Below are 22436 nucleotides of genomic sequence, written 5' to 3'. Positions count from 1 at the left end.
TCTCTATCTATTATTTTAACTTCATCCCACAGGGGGAGGTGGTCTCCATTTTTCCATACATAATCAGCTATACTGATTTATCAATATCTCCCTGTGTCACAGCTTTACGATGTTCCTCTACCCTTATTTTAAGGGGGCGGCATATTTCGCCTTTGTATAACCTACCACAGCTGCATGGGATGGAGTACACACAGTTCTTAACCATATTGTCTTCTATTGGTGGTTTTACTCGAAGGAGATATTTGTGAAGTGTTGTATTACTTTTGAATACTGCCCTGATGTCATATGGGCCGCATATCTTTTGTATCTTTTTGGAGAGGCCTTTCACATAGGGTCCACAGTCTGTCTACCTGAATAATAAATAATAATAATAATAATATTAACAACACTGAAAAATACTTTAGGAATGAGAACCCAGGTTCAAAATTTCCCCAAGACACCTGATGAACGCTGGAGGATATATCAGCCGATACATTGTGTTAACAGCAAACAAGATGAGGACAAATATCCGTCAATTGTAAATAATGTACATAATTCCCCATCTCTTAAATATAGAACTGTATTAGTCTATTTTTAATCAACTTGCAAATCTAAAGCTAGAGGATAGTGTCATTTTAGAATAGATAGATAGAGTGGGTATGGTCATAAATTTTGTCAGGATTTTAGAAAATGTATAAGTGACTGTCTATAAAGGAGGCTGGGTAGGGGAAGACCCTAAATGAAGATGTTAATTACCAGTTAAAGGGGCAAGATGCTAATAAAACCTATGATGTTAATACAGAGGAAATTATCATGGGGTACAATGGGTGATTGTATATAAGCAATATTGTTATGTTGTATGAAGATAAAATTTAAGATTACTAACAATGTTATTATAACCAGAATAGATAAACTGTGTATATATACCAATTTTCAACATATATGTATTTGTGTAGGTGTGCGCATATGCACTTATATGTATGGTGAAATAAAATTTTTTTTTTTGTGTATGAATGAATACATGTAGAAATTGTAGTAAAAGCTTACATCTGTAAAAACAATCTGCAAGTATTTTAATTTTAAAATTGTAACCCACGAATTTTATTAGGGATATCTACTTTTACTCATTTAATTGACCACTAGGCTGACTGATTTAAAGATCGTTTAAGCAATTAGCTGTTAGATAGGCTAGTCAACTAATTTTTGGAGGGGAGGGGCGAGGGGTACTGCAACCAGCAATCCCTAATTATGGCCACTTACCCTAGTTATTACCTCCCCTTAACCAGAAATATTTCAATAACTTTCCTACGTAATAATTCATTTCATTGTTTTTACCAAATTTCGCATTCCTATTAATAAACTGTTGGACCATTTCCAACCCTAACCATCTTAGGGGTCGATTTGTTTGGTTAAAATTCTTCAAGGTAGTGCCCCAGCATGGCTGCAGTCTAATATCTGAAACGGGTAAAAGATAAAAGATGCACACACCCATGCACGTACGCGCGCATGCAAACACACACACACACACCCACATATCCTCTTTGACACTGTATGTATGTAAATAAAGTGAGTTATTTTATAAGTGCTGAAGATATGGAACATATCACTTTTGTTTTATTGGCAGAGAATTAAAAATTTCAAAACAGTTGTAGAACTTTCACATGACTAATGTTTATATCAGAAAACATTCCAAATTATGGTGCTATTTTCCCAATGAAACCATAACATTTTTTTAGCACCAATATGTGACTTATTCCATATATATAACCAAACTATTTAGGGTTAAAAAAATTAGATATATATCATGTATTTAGTTAATGACATTGACAAAAAATGCATTTTAGATTTTAAAAAAAACATACCTGTAATCCTGGTTTTCGTTTTCCAAAGGGATGGTACAAGTGTTTGGAAAAACAATTTCTGTAGATATTAGACTATCTATAGCGTGATGCATCCTTAAAAAGCCTTTTCTGTTTAACTTGAAATGAATTTCTACATCAAGGGAATTCCCATTTTCAAGTTTTAAATTTATTACATGCTGTTTATTAAAGGTCAAATAAAGAGTGCTTTGTTGAAGACCAGAAAATGGAGGGTTTGTTTTCATGGTGATGGGGATTTCATAGAATTTATTTTTGTTACTTGTCAAAAAAAGAAGTACACTTTCACAGTTTTTGGAAACCAAATTATCTTGATCTCCACATAAGAGTGAAGCAGAGAAATTGACAATGCCAAACAATGATCCATCAACATCAGTGAAAAACGTACCACTTGCATCATTAATATAATTGGAAATCTTCATTTCAGATCTAAAATTATATCTGAAAGGGAATGAAACAAACAAATGGTCATTCATAACTCCAGGATTTCATCAATAAATAGGGAAGTAACAATATCAGTATTATGTGACAAAAAATTTAGTAAGCAATTATGTAACATCAACAATAACTATCACATTTACAACTTTCCATTGTGTTTCAGATTTTAATAATGTGAGTGAAAGGTTAATGATTATCAGTTAGAGAGGGATTAACCATTTTAGGATTGAGAAAAAGTTCTGTATGCTTCCATAGGCTGGAACAGATCCTTATGTTGAGGAAAAGATCGAATATTAGACATCTCTATTTCTAGAACAGCACTAGTTATGGAAGAGATACTATCAACGTCAAGTTATCTTGTTGATTAGGGGAAATCAAAGAAATTTTAAGATTTGGTGGCAAGACAGGTAATTTAAAAAGGAGAGTTTGGAAAAAGTATTGTTGTTGGAATTCAGTATAGATTAACAGAAAAATAGGCAGCAAATAAGGTATCTCTATCAATAAGATTGTTACTTACGAGACCATTTCTTTAAGAAGTGGTTAGGGGATTCCGAAAAGTTAGTAAAGATCTTTACTAACATGAGATTAGAAAGCTTGATTATAATCTGGATGGCAAAAGAATTTACACACCATATAATACAGTTAAGGCCGCCTTTATCTTTCTGGTGGTGGTCTCCCTTAAGATGTTGTAGGTATTTGTAAGTGAACAAACAAGGGACTTTATAGTTGTGGGATTTAGTTGAGTTGAAGGATGGTGTTGGACATGCTAAGGAAGATAGTATTAGTTATTAGCTTAGTTGCTTCAAATGGATCAGAAACGAAGCACATTTGCTGGCAAAACAAGTTAGTGTAGAACTATTGAAACTCGGATCAGTTAGCTGACTTGCAGTACCAGTGGGTTCAGGGAACAGGAACCATTGTGTCATATGATGGATGATGGAAAGTGAATTGTCTTGATTATCTACAGATCAGATGATCTTATGGTAGCAAAGACTGTAATAGCAGAATGAAAGTTGGGTTTAGAAGTAAAAACAAGGTGGGAACAAGGTTGTTTATAAGGTCAGTAAGTTTATCATGAACACAGATAAATGATGAGACTAAGTGATGCAGGCAATGCAGGGAAGTAAATGTTTGGCACATGCACAAGCAGTTTTTAACAATGTTCAAGTAAATCTGTTATCATAGACGTTCAAGACTTGATCATTCTGCCTTGTTTTTACAAGTAGTATACTTTAGAATACACTATCCACTATCTCATTTTTAAAACAGAGTATAGTTTAAGGAAGATTTCTAGCAGGTTGGGTACCTCTGATCTGGGAAGAATGTAAGATTGAAGAAAAAAATCTGTGAGCATTGAAGTTACCAAGAATGAAAGATAGTTCAACCACTGATAATGGTTGGAGAGTAACACAGAAAACAAATGAACTTAAAGAAATGGTGATGAGAAACTTTGGGTTAAGATAACTAGAAGTTTTTATTGCTAATGTCTAAGCGAGAAATCAGATTTTACCTGAGGGTAGACATCACATCCAAGAAAGAATTTGAAATATAAAGTGTAACTTGAAGAGAGCCTTTCAGAGAAGAATTAAGATGTATACTTGTATATTAAGAGATAGTGGGGAGAGTCAAGGTTGAAACAAAATTCACAGATGTAATGTGTAATGAAAAGAGAATTGTCTAGAGTACTTTATGCCAATACATTGTACATCTTACCTTGATATGATGGTGTTGCGAGCAATTTCCTCTGCATAAAGTAAAGTGTGCATCGTTTCAACATAGTTGTCTTTCTTTAGTGTTAATTCTGTGTTGTGTTCATTCAACACTAAGTTTTCAGGGATTTTGTATTTAGTCATTAAATCAACTGGATTAGTAGCATTTAACTGAGTATTTGTAGATGCTTTTAAACAAGTCTTAACATCTTTAGTATTTTCAGCAGGGCTAATCTTTACATCAATTGGATAAGAAAGTAAATATTTTATACCAAAATCAAATACAACATTCACAGAAAATGTCTCACAAGCATCTCCAGTATATATAACAGGCACCTGCCATTTATCTTCAGCAATTTTAAACATATTTAAATATGCTGGATTAGAGTCATTTGCTTTTGCAGTAGGAATTAGAAAAAAATTTTCTCCAATCTTTTTGGTCAATATTTTAATTTTCTGTAGATTGTGCTTCTGAATAAGAAAACAGATAAATGAATAAATAAACATATAATATATTTAATGAAATATGTTTATAAAAATTATTTTTCTTCATTTCCAGATCAAGTACGAATTTCAGATTTATTAGGGATTTAATCTCTTTGGAGTTTAACAATTAATTAACAATCAATTAAATTTGAAGTGTGGCTGATATTTATTTATTCACCTATCTTCAAATTTAGGTTCTATCCACGAAATATGCAACACACTCCCCCAACAACCACCAAAATCTGTCTCAGAATTTTTAAAAATCAAGTGCAATGATCACACTATGCGTCAACAGTAAACATCTGACTTGAATAAACTTTACCACTCCTCACCTTACTTTGAAGAACATCTCTCCAACACATAAATGTATATCTAAACATAATCTCAGTCTATCACCAAGATATTGTCATATATGTTACCATAAGTCCCTAATATTTCGATTCAATTGACGTTATTTTCATTATAATGGATTTAAAATTTTAAATTGACAAAATCAGTTATAATGCGTGTTTTATTCAAGCTAAAGTGTTGTGTGTTTATATTTTCATTTTCTTCTGAGTCGCAGGCATGACTGTGTTCACTTTGCAACCATGTGTTTTTAAGCTCAATCTCACTCAAAGTAATACTCCATGGTACTTAGAGCAAGTGTCTTCTACTACAGTTATGACTAACCAATGCCTTGAGTGAATTTAGAAAACTATATAAAGCCTGACATAGGTATCATGTGCATGTATGTATGTCTATGTGAATGTTTATTTTCCATGCTTCTTAAAAAAAAAGATTCTCTGAGCTACAGCTACATGTTAACATTTCCATGTCAACAAATTGCTTGATAGCTCTGAATGGAATGAAAACTTCCTTACTTGAACACAAGTAAGTTTTAGCAACAAGTAGGGAATTTGGCTGTAAAAGAAACAATGTCTAAATAATATGTAGTTTCTAACCTGTATGGGCATGGAAGAAGACATAAAATGAACAACTTCCAAACTTTTGAAAGAAATACGACATTGTTGTCACTAAGTCTATCACACAAATCAGTTTACAAGCATTCCCAATGATAATATATACAACATATAAAAAAAAATTCTATCAGTGTTAGAGAAGTTACTAGGCTCCCATTGTTACAATTTGAAATGTTTGACCATTAACCTTTAGCATTCAAACTACCTGTATTCTACCTCCTTCATGTTCAAACCAGTCAAATCTTACACCTGCCCTATAATATCATTCCTAAAGTAAAGAGTCACATCATGGAAATCTCACAGCTATGAGATAATGCATAACTAGTTCAAAATAATGTGAATAAATAAACATTACATTTGACAGAGTAATCTGAATATTAAAGGGTTAAAAATAAGCCTTTGATTATTATTTATTATTTTTTGCTTTATATGAATACACATGATAATTTGACTGTATTTAATGAAGTACATTTTATTTGAAATCTGTTGGCCTGAATACTTCATAAATAGGAATTTTTGTGACATTTGGAATTCTGTATTGTTTTTGATCTAATTACATGACTGATTGTGAACAGATTTTTGTTTAGGTTGTCTATTTCTTTTTTCTTATAGTTTGATGCTTTTCAATATTGTCATTTAATGTTGTTTCCAGCTCCTCATCTATATGACTCTCTTCATAAATAGATACTTTGGGAGTTCTGTTGCACTATTTTCATGAAGTAATAAAGTCGTTATTTTTATTAAGAAGTATCAAATACAATATGTATGGCTGTTATGAAATGGCTTTGTGAGTTATATTGAGTTAGTTTCACAATCAGTCATGTAATTAGATCAAAAACAATACAGAATTCCAAAACCAAGACAAATGATTCAATGTAAACTTACAAAGGATGAGAATTCAGAATAGAGGAGATTAAATGTAATAAGTAAGACAGGTAAAGCAACAGATAAAAATAAATATTTAAAGTATGCGGTTATGGAACAAGGTGAACCATTTTGGTTAGATTTTGAGCATGGAGTAAATGAATGCCAAATAAATGAAGATAAAGAGAAGCATCCTTCAGATGAGGAAAATGTAATGATTTCCTCCTCCTCCTTCTCAAATACTGACTTAGATAAAGTAAAGAAAAGAGAACTTGAAAGTTCAGCAAATAATCAAATTTATATGCAGGTACATGATTAAGGTGAATGCAATGGATTTATACAAATAAGATATTAACTGATAAACAAATCTGTAGAGCTAAGGTGTATGGTAAAAGGTTTTCAGGACAGAAATACTAGTAATATTAGAATGAGTCTAAGATGGTGAGCTGGCAGAATCGCTAGCATGCCAGGCAAAATACTTAGCATACTTTTCATCATTTCAAGGGTCAATAAAATGAGTACCAGTTGAGAAGTAGGGTTAATGTAATCGACTTGTCCACTTCTGGCCTTGTGCCAAAATCTGAAACCAATCTTAGAAATGACTCTCCCACAAGTTCAAAAGATGGCCTATGCAAAACATTATGAATTATAGCATTTCATGGTTGGTTAAGTAAATCAATGGATATTAAAGCCGCATATTTACAGAGCAAACAATTAGATCAATTTACTTGGATCCCTCCTTGCCTCTCGAGAGGTCAGTGTGCCTTCAGATTATATGTGTAAACTTATAAAATGTACATATGGCTTATCTGATGCTTCAAGATCCTGGTATTTAACAACCAGAGAGGAATTATTGAAGTTAGCAGTAGTAGCCTCCAAATATGATCAGATCATATCTACATGGTATTATGGAAACAAACCACATGGTATCATTGCTACTCATATTGGTTTTTGCTTTGCAGAGTCAAAAATCTTTCAGACTCAGGTTATAGACAGGTTTCATAAATTATTTGAAATAAAAGAGTTTCAGTATATTGGATTAGATACTAAAAAAAATTTGGGGGAGGGTATATTAAACTGGGACAAAAATAGATATGTAAAGAAATTGAAATATATATCAATGGGAAAATAACAGAAAATTGGATGATAAAATATCAACAACAGAGATTACAGAAATAAGGTAAATGATAGATAAAAAAAATTGGTTAACCACACAAACTCAACCAGATTTGAATTATGATGTTAGTTAAGTTTCATTTTAAAACAGAAAAATGTGGAATGAATTAAACAAGTTAAGAAAATAGTAAAGAAAGCAAATATTTAATCCACAATTTGTAAATCATGATTGTTTACATATTGGTACAGGTATGGTATGTAGCTTGCTTCCCAACCACATGGTTCTGGGTTTAGTCCCACCGCATGACACCTTGGACATTTTCTCCTGTAGTCTTAGGCCAATCAAAGCCTTGTGAGTGGATTTAGTTGATGGATGAACATATTCTTAAGGTCAAATTTTAGTCACTTGCAAGCACTTCAAGGTTTCATTACTAAGTCAGTTCTCAACCTAATTGAATGCAGTTTTTTTTAGCCATGTTGGTCTAGTTTTTAAGCTACATTGACATCCACATTTTGTCCAAACGCCCAAAGGACCCATCACTTAAACAATTACAAGAGTACATCCTCATAAATTAAACATTACCCACACCAAATAGGAAATGTAGAAGGTAGGGATACCCTAATGCCACAGATATCACTAACACAGCGTACATACATAGGTACATACATAAGCAGGCAGTCAAGTAGGTAACTAGGTAGGCAAGTAGATAGGTTTTAGGTAGTTAGGTTGGGTATACAGATTGTTAGTTACTTGTAAGTAGATAGATAGATAGGTAGGTACATATGTATGTAGGTAGTATGAACAGACACACACACACACACACACATACACAAAGAGACAGAAACACATGACCATACATACTCATATATAACTGGCAGTCCATCGGTTATGATGACAAGGGTTCCAGTTGATCCAATCAACGGAACAGCCTGCTCGTGAAATTAACGCGCAAGAGGCTGAGCACTCCACAGACATGTGTACCCTTAACATAGTTCTCAGGAAAATTCAACGTAACACAGAGTGTGACAAGGCTGGCCCTTTGAAATACAGGTACTAATCATTTTTACCAGCTGAGTGAACTGGAGCAACATGAAATAAAGTGTCTTGCTCAAGGACACAACATGTCGCCAGGAATTGAACTCACGACCTTATGATTGTGAGCCAAATACCCTAACCACTAGGCCATGTGTCATACACTCATATAGACACACACATACACACACAAACTCATATGCAGACACACTCCAGTACACATGCCAAGGAAGCAGAAGTTCACACACAAACACATACATAAACACACAACCATACGCACACACAAGAATACATACATACACGCATACATATACATACACAAGCATGCACACGCATGCAAGCAACAAGGTCTCAAGCAAACATATGCAGCCTCCATAATGGACTAAATCGAAAATCCCTGAAAAGGTTGCAAGTAGCAGCAAATGAGCTTTCACAAACAAAAACAAAACAAACATCTTACTGTTTAAGCAAATTAAACAATCAATTAGTTAGTTGGATATTAAACCAATTGACTAATAATCCTTTCTACTGAAGGCACAAGGCCTGAAATTTGTGGGGAGGGGGACTCGTTAATTACATCAATCCCAGTGTTTCACTGATACTTAATTCATGAACCCCAAAAAGATGAAAGACAAAGTTGACTCAATGAAATTTGAACACAGAACATAGCAATGGGCAAAATACTGCTAAGCATTTCATACAGCATGCTAACAATTCTGCTAGCTCACCACCTACACCATTTTATGAAAAGTAAAGGAACAGAATTGAACCAGTGCATGTGCTAATAATATTGACATAATGACTCTCCCTAGACATAACAAAATTTGTTTCAACTCCTGAATTCACATATAGAATCTTGCAAACCAGATACAAAAATGAAGATAAAAATAACACCAAAATGTTTTAGCTTAATACAAAGAAATTTTTAAATCAAAAAAATTAACTTCAATATAAAAAAATTTGTAATTTAAAGCAAAAGAATATAATTACAAAAAAGTACAAACACTATTTGATGAACAATTTCAGAAATTTATTTAGCAAATTCTAATTTCCTCAGTCATATTTTAAGTCTTTTATCTTCTTGTCCTGTACTTTTCCAGGCTTAATTGCATGCTTGAACTTAAGAATATTCTAGCATATCTATGTGTATCTTTGTGTTTGTCCCCCACCCCCACCCCCATTCCCACACCACTTGACATCCAGTGCTGAAGTGCTTATGTCCCAGTAACTTAGCGGTTCAGCAAAAGAAGCTGATAAAAGAAGTAACAGACGATAAAAAAAAAAAAAAATGCTGGTGTTTATACATTCAACTAAACATTGTTCAACTTCTGCATTCTCAAAACAGAAGGTTAAGTTCAATAAAACCAACAACTAAATCTAGTGACACTTCTCCTGACCAACAAACTTCTTCCAACTACCTACACTCTTATATGAACCCCCAAAATCAACCCCATGAGTTTAAGCTGACACACCTAAATAGACAAACCTGATTACAAAGTTCTACATGCATGAATAAATTCTGAATAGCAAAACCCCAAATTTCATCAATAAATGTTTTTACATAGCACCTCTTCATCACAAGATACCCTATAGTCTAATGACCATTCAGCAGAGCTCTAACTACCCCAGAAAATTTTAACTTAGCAGAGGCTATATGAAGCCAAGATCATCTCAAATACACCACAGTCCAATGATGGTTTAGTTGAGAAAACTTCAAAGTCATTGTTAATACTATTTTTGTTAAAAAATAATAAATTTGTGCTTTAGCAAATGAATTGAGTTATCCTTCAATTTAATGTAAAGTTGTATTTATTATAACATAAAAACAAACTGTTCTATATTTTAGAGATGAGGAATTCTGTACATTATTTACATTCATATTTTCCAGTGGTGTTCTCTGTCTATTATTTTACAAAAACTAAAAGAGGCAGCACATATGCTAAGACACAATAACCTCCTAAGGAGACCTAGTGCAGATATGAGTAGAATATGGGAACTGGTATTAAGGAAGGATTCAAAAATATTAGGTTTATAGCATAGTGGTTAAGAGCATAGGCTACTAACTCCAAGATTCTGAGTTCAATTCCAGGCAGTGCCTTGGGTTCAAAATTCGAGCAAATCAGCCGAAATGTAAATAATGTATAAAAACAAAGATATGAAGACAGATGCTTAAAATATCAGTCTAGTTAATCAAGTTGTCCAGGAAGGTATCAAACCTAATGGCTAGGGAGATGACTTACACTAAAGTAAATATAGAGCTATGAAAATTTCAGGTCATGAACATTTCAGAATGGATCACAGCTCAATTGATTAGGAAGAGAGTTAGCTTAGATGAAATGCAGTTTGGTTTTGTGATAGGAATACTTTCTGTACTTGGCAATTGTCAGCATAAAAGCCTTTGACAGGGTCCTTTATTCTTTCATCTGCTGTGAGAACCACACAAGCCATGTTATAGGGGTGCTGGCAATAAGATGAACGTCAATAATGTGTATAGCTACAAATTTAGTATGCAAACAGGAGTTCACCAGGGCTCACTTTTCAGGTCTCTCTTATTTACCAGGCCATAACAGAGGAGTTTAATATTGGTTGCTCATGGGAGTTCCTCTATGCTGATGACCTTGTTTGTATAGCTGAATCTATAGTAGACTTAGAGAAGACATTTCAGGTGTGGGAGCAAAGCCAGGAATCAAAGGGATTTAGAGTTAATTTAGCAAAGACCAAAGTACTAGTAAGCAGGAAAGCAGAGATATTACTAATTCTTTTGGGGAAATGGCTCTGCTCAATATATAGAAAAGATGTAAGTAAAAATTCCATATACTGACTCAGTGCAAGCTATGGACACATGAGAGGTACAGTGGAATCATAGGAAGGTAAACAAAGTACTCTTTTTGTGTGGCAGATGTGCAGGTACGATAAACACTAAGAACATACAGAAAACAGATTTACTTAGAGGTAGTAGACAGTTTCTGTAACGTAGGTCATCTACTTACAGAGGAGGAGGATGCTCTGAAAACAGAGTTGCTTAAGTTAGGCCAGGGAAAGTTCAGAGAGCAACTGGAATAACTTGATTATTCTTTTAAATGTTTTCTATGTATGTGAATATGAAAATGTTATTTAAATTGATAAGGATACTTGCCTTAGAAAAAATGTCAAAACACCATTGGTATGGAGATTTCTTACTTTCTGAAGAAAGTGCTGAAGTCATGTTCATAGTAATCTTAATATCAGGTAACATTTGGTATAACTGTAAAGTACAATGATACAAGAAAAAAAAGAAGTATTTTCTGAAAAAACAAAGATGTACAAAAAGTAAATGCTAACAAGATATGAGAATTCAGAATTGATACCAGATAAATAGTTGGATATCAATAGAGTTGATTGCAATCTTATACTATTATAAATAAGAAAGAAGGAACATGTAAAATAAAGAAAGGAATACAAATTAGAATATAACAGAGGAATTATCTTGCTCACCTCATATTTTACTATCTCTCTGATGTGGAGATATAAAAAGATATCAGAAAATAAATATTGTGTATACATTACTAAACAAACTTTCATTAGGACATATACTGTCAACATCAACAATGCAGATTGCAATAGATAGCTGTTGGTTTTCTTAAGGTATACCAATACAAAGGAGAATATTCCAACAATGGCATCCAATGATGAAACAAAGAATATGATAGACAAAGTAAATGTAACCTGATACTATTTGAAGGCCATAATAAATGCTCCCACAAATGAGAAACAATTATAATGAAAGTCAACTTAAACCAAACATTGGTTGACAAAGATAGAAATTAAAATGGCAAAAAAAGAGTAAATAGTTAAATTTATCTAGTAATGCAGTAAATAAAGGAAATGAGGGTATCAATATCATAGATACCACTACCACTGGACATCATGAATTTGCCTAAAAATTCTTCAACTAATTCTTATGAATATTACATAGTCTTTTAGAAAATCCACTCTTAATTCCCAAATATGTATTAAAGTATGCTATAAGCAATGTAGAAAGGGAAATTCAACATCATAACATATCAACTCCTGGTGGTATTTCTAATACATATCCAGATTAACTATAATAGCAAATAGATGGTTAAACAAGCACTGAATCTATAGAAAATTAAGAGTTACCAACATAGAAGAGAAGACTGGAAAGGTAAAGAAAAGTACAAAATACTCTATGTAATGAAATAAATGAAATAATTCAGACAACACAAAAAAATTCTACCATAAAACTACATCCCTATGATAAATATTTATAACAAACTACAAACAACATGACTGTAAACACTCAAATGCTTAAAAGGAAAAAGTATCCACTTTAAGTGATAAATTTAAAAGGTAAAGCATGAGGGAAAAAAAAACATTCTCTCAAAAATATACCTTTGAAAACAACCAACAAAAATTGCATAAGACAATACACAATAACAATATAGAAAGCAGATAAAATATCCACAAGAGAAAATTCAGAAGCATTTTGTAAAATCATTTTTCATAAGGAAGCTAAGCATAGCAAAGATAAAAGTTTATTAGAACACTATATAGAAACAACAGAAACTGAAAAAACAAAATCTCCCTCAAGTATTACAATATTTGGTTTGAGAATAGCTTTAAACAGTTTTGAGAAGTGGAAAAGTCTTGCATTGACAACTCAAAACTTTTGGTGATTGCCATGCGACATAGTGCACTGCTATATAACATGCAACTTCAGCACTCTCTTGAACACTCTAAACCAAGTACCTAGATGTCTCCTTCACATGTCTGTCACTAATTCATTAATTACTCTCTAAAATATTATTCAACTAGATGACTGGGACATTAAGAACAATGGTATTGGTTGATGCAAAAGAACCCATCATGTACCTGTATGCATTACAAGAAAGACTTTTGATTCATCCCATATGACTGGCTTAAAAAAAGTGCCTCAGTTTAACAACATGAATGTGAACTTTGTTAAAACAACAATGAAGAAGTAACAGTTCATAGCAAAGAACATAATTATAAACTTTGGTCTCAAAGGAATATCTATTGAGATATTTTAAGGTGGTAGTACTTTTGGTGTTCAGTTTTTCCTTTGCATTTTACCTTTGTGTGGGCTAACAAAAAGAAAGCCAGCTTGGAATACTACAAAGAGAGAAGGGCAACCAGGCTCATCCATTATTTCCTTGTAATGGATGACTAAACCTAAAATCTCTGCAAGTATTCCTTAGATTGAGAGTCTCCTATGAAAGGCAAGTAATTTAGCAAGGGTATTTAGATGTTTTTGGAACTGGAGAAATGTAAGGTGACAACGCAACAAGGTGACTGATTTGTTTGTCCTGATTTGAGATGAACTTCTTTTAACTTATAAAGCATTCAATCTTCCAACTACCGGCCAATGCTTACTAAATTAGACGTTATTCTGTATCAAATGAACTTTAAACGCTTCCATATACTTTGCTTCTGAAATAAGTACCACAAGGTCAATATATACAAAAATGATAAAAGGAGACATACTTGATTAAATTAAAATTGTCAGAATTGTTAGGGTGTGTTGGACAGAATACATTGTGGCATCTATCCCATCTCTTTATGCTCTAAGTTCAAATCACACCAAGGTCAAAATTTCCTTTCCAGAGTTGATAAAATAAATATCAATCGAGTATTAGGATTGATTTAAGCAATTAACCTTGCCTAATAAAATGTTTTGCTTTGTGCCTTTAGCAGAAACCATTATGAACAACAGCAACACTAAAACAAAAAAAGACTATAGAAAAGTACTCAATGGCTGTTGGAACTAATAGATTAACAATAAGAGGATCTTTGATTACTTGATCTAATCTACCTAGAGTGATGATAAGATTTCAAAAGAACTTTTAAAGTTAGCTCTTCTAACTGGATCCTTAAAAGCATGGATCACTATATAATAGCAGAAATGGAGAATACACAGATTTTGAAATCCCCAAATAAATTCATATCTTCAATGAAGACCAGGATAAGGAGGGAATATTCCAAGGGAATTATCTCTACATAAAATTGACACTTTTAAGGGAAATGATCAATGATACCAATTGCAACTATAAAATGTGAACAGAAGTGAAAATCAGCTCTCTTACTAGTGGATTTAACTATTTCTTTTAACACAAGCTTAGCTGGGGTTTTTTTCAAGCACACAAACCTTGTTTGTATTAAACTCTCCTCACACAGATTTTCTGGGATTTCTCCCTTAATCTAGTATTTTACTTTATTTTTCTTCCTTTACTTACTCTTTTATTTAATTTCTGTTTTTAATATTTATGCAGCATTAAAAGTGAGCAGTAATACACCCACAAAGCTGTTATATATGTTTTCTCTTTACAATAAATGTTAGTCCTTTGAAACTTCCCATTACATTTGCAAGGCCTTCACTTTATATGTGAATTCCTCAAGGCTATTTCATCTAAGAGAGAGAGATTTGCAACTTCCACATTGATAATTTGCCAGAAGAGAGACAATGTCACTTGGAGGCAATGCAAACTGAGAGAGCTCTAAGTATTACAGTTCAAATTATAGGTAATACAGGTATGATACATAAACCTTAAAATTAATTAATTTTTTTAAAAGATAGTGAAATTGATATTCTTCATGACAAAAGACCATGTTACTGTTCTTGGGTCCCATTAGTAGAGTCCATCCTATTGCAAACATTCGCATCAGAAAAAAACATAGCAGCGTGCAGCAGCTCTGAAATTTTAAGTTTCTTGTTGCAACATTAGGTGTAAATCTTTAAATCTGTAATCATGAATGAATATCAAAACACATCTAAAACTATTATTTTGACTTTTTCATACCATCGTGTTCAATATCCACTTGGACATCTCTCTATTTCTCTCTGAGACACTCAAACAAACGTATGCCTAAAGGTGAAGTTTTTGTTTACACAGACTTTGGGTCATTTGTCTCATCTAGACAGCAGCAACAACAAACTTGACAAGTCTTAGTTATATACAAAAATGTTTCTTTTCAATGCCCTTTTAGTCATTAACCTTTCAGTCACCTGAAAGTGTTATGATGTACCTATTCTAAATCCAGGATACATACATTTGCTTTAGTGAGATATCAGCACTGTCTCAAGAACAAAATTTGTTTAGGGGGTGCAAACTCAGACCCCCAAATTTTTACAAATAAGGTCATGTTCATTTATTTATTTATGTTATTTGTTCTTTGAGAAGAAACCTAATTCAAGGTACTTTTTACAGTTCACTTTTTACTCACTGTTTTTTAAACCTGTGAAAAGTAAGTAGGGATGCAAATTTTGATTTTGCACTTCACAAAAATTTTAGGTGCACTTGCACCCCCTGTTCCTGGCTCCATGGATATCAGTAACAAATTTAACTTCAGTTCTAACATTGAAGAATTACACCTAGAATTTAGGCTATGAGTTAAACAATTGGGATGATAGGATTACATTTTTATGACAGAATTGTGGTTTAATGTAGCCGGTTGAGTAAAATATCAAATGTTAGAGTAGAAAATTTTGGAATCAAGATGAAATGTTCATTAAATCAATTTAAATTTAGATGATGTTATTGATTTTAACAATCTTTATACTTCAGGAAAAGGTAACTGAAAAACTTACTGGTTTACTAATAGTGCTACAACATTCCACTAGAATTGGCTTGATTTGGTTTGTAGAAGATTCTGGTATTTTTTCAGATTTTGCCCGTACAGGTGATGAGTCTAAACATGCATTTCCACGTGTACCATTTATACTACAAGTTAAAATACAGTAAACCAATAAGTTGTAATAAGTAACAAAAGTATATAACTATATTACTAGATTTCTTGTAATTTGCATTTGATAAATGAACAAGTGTGATATATCTGCCTGCCTACATTACTTTCTTAAGATTTGATGCAAAGTACCAAAAGGACACACCCATGGAGGGCCCATATAAGGTCAGGCTAAATAACCATAAGTCCTCTTTTAGGATCCCAAGGAGGTACAATGTTACAACATTAGCCAGTTACATATGGTGATTAAAAGATGATGGAACACCATACAGAATTAACTGGAAGCTGCTGGAGCAACCTGGGCCATTCCTCAATTGGAGCAGATAGTGAAACTTTGCTTGACCAAGAGGACAATGATCCTAAAAAATTTGCACAATCCCAGTGTTTTCTTGAATTCAAAAAGTGAGATTTTTACCAATACCCTCATGACAGAAAATTCATTTTGGAAACTTGGTTTTCCGTTTGCAAACTAGTGAATGAAAAATGTACATAAACTGACCTATTCAGGATACAGCTACAATCATTCAAAGGGAGATAGCTGATGTGTCAAGTCAGAGAGATAGGCCCATAAATTTTAGCATCTACTTTGCTTCCTCCTTTGTGGGTAGAAGCATAGATCTGAAACCTATTCTCAAATAAAGATGTCTTCAACACAGCAACAATTATTATGACAAGGCTTTGTCATCGAGTGGGTTTAAAGTTTGTATTACTTAAATGCCTGTCCACAACTACAAAGTCATCTGGTCTTTACCCCTTTCTTGCTTAATACAAGAACCTGCATGGGTAGGGCCTTTCTTAAACTAGAGAGTAAACATTTTATACAGGACCATAGATATAGGAAAATTTAACTTTAGGTTTTCATTAAGCTGCACACCTATCATCAAAAATATATTAGTCAATACCCCTAAATTGTGAATAGAGGCCAAATGCTTATATGGGGAAAATGCAACACAGAAACCATGGTCTATATAATAGATGTAGTTTCAACTAGCACAAACAGGACAATGCATAGACAAAAATGCATTGGGGCAACTGAAGGCCTTTTTAAGACCAGGTTGAATAATTATAGATCTTTTAGGGTCCAGGAAAGGTGTAATGTCAACTTCAGCCAGCTATATATGGTGATTAAAAAAGGAGACCTCTTTTACAGAGATTTTGACACTGACAATCCCTTTAGTATCTGCTTCTTTGCCAGACCACAAGAATAACTCCTTGCTACCCACTTTCTTCAATTCATTCTCTTATCTAATTTATTTTCAATCTATACTTGTAGTCTTCTAATCCATTTCATGCTTTTTATCAAATGACTAGACAACTGCCCCAGCAAAAAAACAATGCTTTATTTATATAAGAATTTAGTACCACATGAAAGTTGGTTATCACTGAGATATCAATCTAATTCTATATAATCTTTCTTCTACATAAGGTTCTCCATATTTTTATAGCTTTTACACTTTCCCTACCTGATGCTTCTCTGTTTTACTCACATAGTGAATAGCAATGAAATCTACTTGCTCTGCAGATGAATAAAGAGACTACACTAAACAATTTAGAAAACAAAATGAAGTTGTATAAAAAATATAGTATTACTTACTCATGAGTTAATTTGGGATTTTCTCTTGATACTGGTAGCTTATTGACAATTGAAGAATAACCTCCAAGTTCTTTAAACCTATTTAGTGAAACTGATGGTATGTTAATATTTTCTTTTTTAGTTACTTTAGTTTCATTTGAGTTAAGTGAGTTGCCACATTTTAACTTTGGATGACATTGATTTTGCAACCTAACGTATTCTTCCAGTGTTTTTACTGAAAATATTACAAATATAACAAATAAAATATTAGTGTTTTTGTCAAAATAAAATGTGTTCAAGATATGAATAAAGACAAATGATGAAAGAATAATATACAAAAAAAAAAAAAATGAACCATGAGAAATAAATATACATGGAATCATACTCAAGTATTCAAATTTGCACAAAATTTCCAAGTTAATAATCTGCTACCAGGTTTGTGAACTTTATTCACCACACATCTCACATCTTGACTGGTCACATCTTGTAAGTCATTCTACTTTATGATCCTGATTCACAATATACCTCAACCAACTGGAACTCACTAAAAACATCCAGTGTATTTAACAATGCTTTTACTCCAACATGTTTAAAAAACCCAGTCATACACCCCATGCTCCTGTTTATATTGCTTTTCTGAATTTTCAGTTTTTGAAGTTTTTGTTAGGGATAAAAAAAATTTATGCTTTTGTTGATGAGCTTACATTAGCAAAAATATTCTATTGATGTTATCACCGGTTGCATATGAAAAAAACAGTAACAACTTATGTGATTTCAGCTTGGAATAAATGTAATATATGCATATTTATAGCAGCTAGTATAAGGTTGACCTGTAAAGGTCCTAGCAATAGGTTAATTGGCATGTTATGGAAGAAACTGCAGGAATAAATCCTCATTGCCTTGAGAAAGGAAAAGGCTAATGGAGTCAACCTCAACAGAAAATCAAGGAATGGAGTGGCTCAGGTGGTCCAGTATGCTCTTTGACATCCTTCCTGCAACTCCAAGGTTGGTGGAGCTCTCCAGCCCTGTAAGACAAAATTCACTTAGAAGGCTACTGGAATGGAAAAAACTACAGTTTGATTATTTTTATCCAATCAGAAAACAGGATTTGGAAGCTGGCATTTTCTGCATGACAACTTTTATTAAACAAAATGAAAGCAATATATCATGATGACAAAAGTTAAGAAGTTTTGAAGTTTTAACAAGTCCAAATGAATAAAGTTATGTGAAATACTGGAACAGGCAATATAAAATGGAAAAATCTTGAATTATTTTTTGTGAAAAGTTACAGAAAAACAAAACTGTATATTATGGTAGTTCATTTCATAAACAATAACAGGAAATCAAAAGTGAAAGTTTGAGATACCCTAGGGTTAGAGTGGCATTTAGGGTCAGTCTAGTCAGTGGATGACCAGGGATTATTCAATTGACAACATATTTTTAGTGAACATTTATCAAACTGGAACAAGTGAACAATAAAATCAACTTCAGCATGAAAAATTATATCAATATATCAAATTTGAAAAAGCAATTAATACATTTTTTTGTACCAAAACTTCAAAAACAAAAGTTCAGAAATATAGGTACATAGTGGTGCTAAACTGCTTGGTTTGTTGTTATGGAAACAGGCATGAATGTGTCTGTAGCTCACAATTCACCAAACTTACTCAAATTTTCAAACTTTAAAAGCTATTAACTTTTTATTTATTAGTTTATGTCAAAAATAAATTTTATTTCTATAATTAGCATACACTAAATTTGAAATCAATTGGAACAAAATTAAAGGAACTGAAAGTCAAACAGAAAAGATCCAACATAGCTAAGTAACTTACAATCATTCTCAAAGACTAACTCATAAAAAGTATATTATACATACATACATACACCATCATAATTTTGATACCCACATTTCCTTGCTTGAATGGGTCAGATGGAATTTGTTGAGGAAGATTTTTCTATGGCTTCCAGTCACCAACCCTCACCCTGTGACCAGACGTTTTCTATGGAAGACTAGAAACAAACATCACTTGTATGATGGTGAAACTCACTTATAACTACCATGTGATGTCAAGGATACATAAATGCACAGGCATGTGGCTACACACACACACACAACAAGCTTCTTTCAGTTTCTGCTTACCACATTCACTCACAAGGCTTTGGTTGGCCTAGGGCTATAGTAGAAGACACCCAAGGTGCTGCACAGAGAAACTGAGCCCAAGATCATGTTGCTAAAAAGCAAGCTTTTTAACCACATGGCTGTGTGTGTGTGTGTGTGTGTGTGTGTGTGTGTGTGTGTGTGTGTGTGTGTGTGTGTGTGTGCGTGTGCGTGTGTGTGTGCATGTGTGTGCATGTGTGTGTGTGTGTGTGTGTGTTTGAATCTCCTTGTCATGACATTATATGATTATTGCTAATGAATATCTACAAAACATGTCTAGCCATGGGGAAATATTACCTTATTTGGAATCAAATAAGGGTTGGTGTCAGGGAGGGTACCTGTCCATAGAAAATCTGCTTTGATAACTTCCACCTGACTCATGCAAGCAAGGAAAAGTGGATATGAAAACAAAATATTTATAATCCAGAAGTGGGCAGTAGATCAAAACTGAAAGTCAGAAATGAATTCATTTATTTAGCATATGTTTTTTTACATGAATTTTTGTATTGGGCATTATAGGAAATAAGATGACTGTTACAACACAGATAAAATCCATTCTCATTCTTAGTTATAGTCAATTTAGCATGGGTGATTGTTTAAAAAATGATTCTATTTATGATTACTGATTGTAAGATTAAGAATAAATTTTCTTCTCTTTAAAAGATATTTCTAACCCACAAGTTCTACTTGTTATGAATTTCTGCATACACACATCAACTCACACACTGAGTTAATAATAAATGCAAACAAATGAAAATAAAGTTAGTGAGAACATACCATTGTTGTTACACATCCATTTCCAAATTACAATTTCTTCGTCGTTATGAGCAAAAGTGCATTCAATGAACGATCGTTTTGTACACTTGTTATTTTTCGCAGAATTACACATGAGAAAGTTGTATTTTGAAGGAATTACAGAAGGTAAATGATTTATTATTCTCCTTTCATTAGTTTTGGTGGTATATATTGATCCATGAATCTTATCATGTTGACACTGAGAATGAGTTAACATCTTTCCAGTACTGTAACAAATTCTACAAAATTCATTCAACATATAAGGTGGTTTGGTTTTTGCTGCCTTGCAATAACTCACAAAATCTTCCATAGAAACATTTTGATCACGTAAAACCATCCAGACATCTCTCTCAACCATACTATGAGCATAAATGCAATTATCCTTTTTACATTTAAGTGTCTGGCAAAGTTTATAATCTTTATTTTTGGAAGAAGATGGTTTTCTAATAAGAGTAAAGGTCAAATCTAAAGTATGTTGTAAAATCTTTGAATTTTCCCAAAGATGTTGAGAATTAGAATTACAATACAAAGTATTTTCTGAACTTTGACCAGACATAGAACCACTTTTGAAACAGTCTTTGCAAATGAAATCAAACTGATTCCCATGTCGAGAAAAAACAAATCCAAAAGACACAGTCCTATCTTTTAAAACCAAAGAATTTATAGAAAACTTTTTATCCTTTTCCAAATTCCAAAGAAGTTTCTCTACATTATTGTGTGCAAAATAACAGCCTGCTTGTCCTATAGCACATGGCGTGTCTTTGTTTACGACTGATGTACACAAGTGATAACCAGACTGTATATATTTTTGTCTATTTCTGACAATCAGCCAGTTTGATGTTCCCTTTTTAGCAAAAGCAAGAATATCTTTGGTACATTTGTGTGATGAATCTGGATGAGTGCTTAAACAATATGCGCAAAAATATTGGTAATCATGAGAATGATATAGTGGGTGTGGGTATTTTTGGAAATCTTCTGTTTCATAAACTGGTTCTAATGCAGGGTCAGTTCTATATGTAATGGGAGTTTTGGGCTGGAAAAGATTCCTTATTGTTTCAGTTATTTTGGTTGCTTGAGAAGAATATTCCTCTTTGGCTGGAAACTCATGTTTATTAACAATTGATGTTGTATTTGTTGATGTAGTCAAACCAGGTAGAAATTTGATTTTTTTTTTCTCTTCAAACAATTCAGTAGTACCTATAATATGAAAATCATAATTTCAAGTTGTTCATAATCTTTAAATCATATATACAAATATATAATTAGAATGCAATGTATAACATCAAATCATTTTATATTATTAAAAAAAGATGAACCTGGTATATTTAAACTGCCTTGCTTTAGTCTATGAATAATTAAACTAAATACAAAAATATGACTTCGTTATATTTTAGATAAATTGTTTTAAAATTATGCTGATAATTTTTAGTTAGTCAAAGAATATTAATTCAGAACTGTTGCATCCAAGCATTTCTGAAAAAAATTTGAGATGAACCTTAGCAAAATGTAGGAAACAAACAGAACTTTTACTTTTATGTCTTTTTCTTCAGAAAACCCACCTTTTACCCAAAATCCTGTTATGATTTACATAATTACACTAAATAAATCAATTTTATTATCAGTAACCTTTTCCCATATCTATTGCAGTACTTAAAAGTCGAGAAAATTTATTTTTCGCTAAGAAT

General features: G+C 32.7%; 1 protein-coding gene across 1 annotated transcript in view; it reads right to left on the bottom strand.

Moving 5' to 3' along the window:
• LOC106882711 (probable helicase with zinc finger domain) overlaps positions 1-21984 on the bottom strand; it is an 80991-nt gene extending 59007 nt beyond the window's left edge. The window contains exons 1-6 of the mRNA XM_014933474.2: positions 20734-21984; positions 17820-18033; positions 16071-16203; positions 11601-11708; positions 4008-4474; positions 1842-2297 (exon numbers count right to left, since the gene is read on the bottom strand). Coding sequence (XP_014788960.1) covers positions 1842-2297; positions 4008-4474; positions 11601-11708; positions 16071-16203; positions 17820-18033; positions 20734-21307 — 1952 coding nt within the window. The 5' untranslated portion in view covers positions 21308-21984. The remainder of the gene's footprint in view (positions 1-1841; positions 2298-4007; positions 4475-11600; positions 11709-16070; positions 16204-17819; positions 18034-20733) is intronic.
• Between the last annotated feature and the right edge of the window lie 452 nt (positions 21985-22436).

This window comes from Octopus bimaculoides, chromosome 5, assembly GCF_001194135.2.
Source record: "Octopus bimaculoides isolate UCB-OBI-ISO-001 chromosome 5, ASM119413v2, whole genome shotgun sequence".
In the NCBI taxonomy this organism is placed as follows: domain Eukaryota; kingdom Metazoa; phylum Mollusca; class Cephalopoda; order Octopoda; family Octopodidae; genus Octopus; species Octopus bimaculoides.
This window is presented reverse-complemented; position numbering and strand designations above follow the sequence as displayed.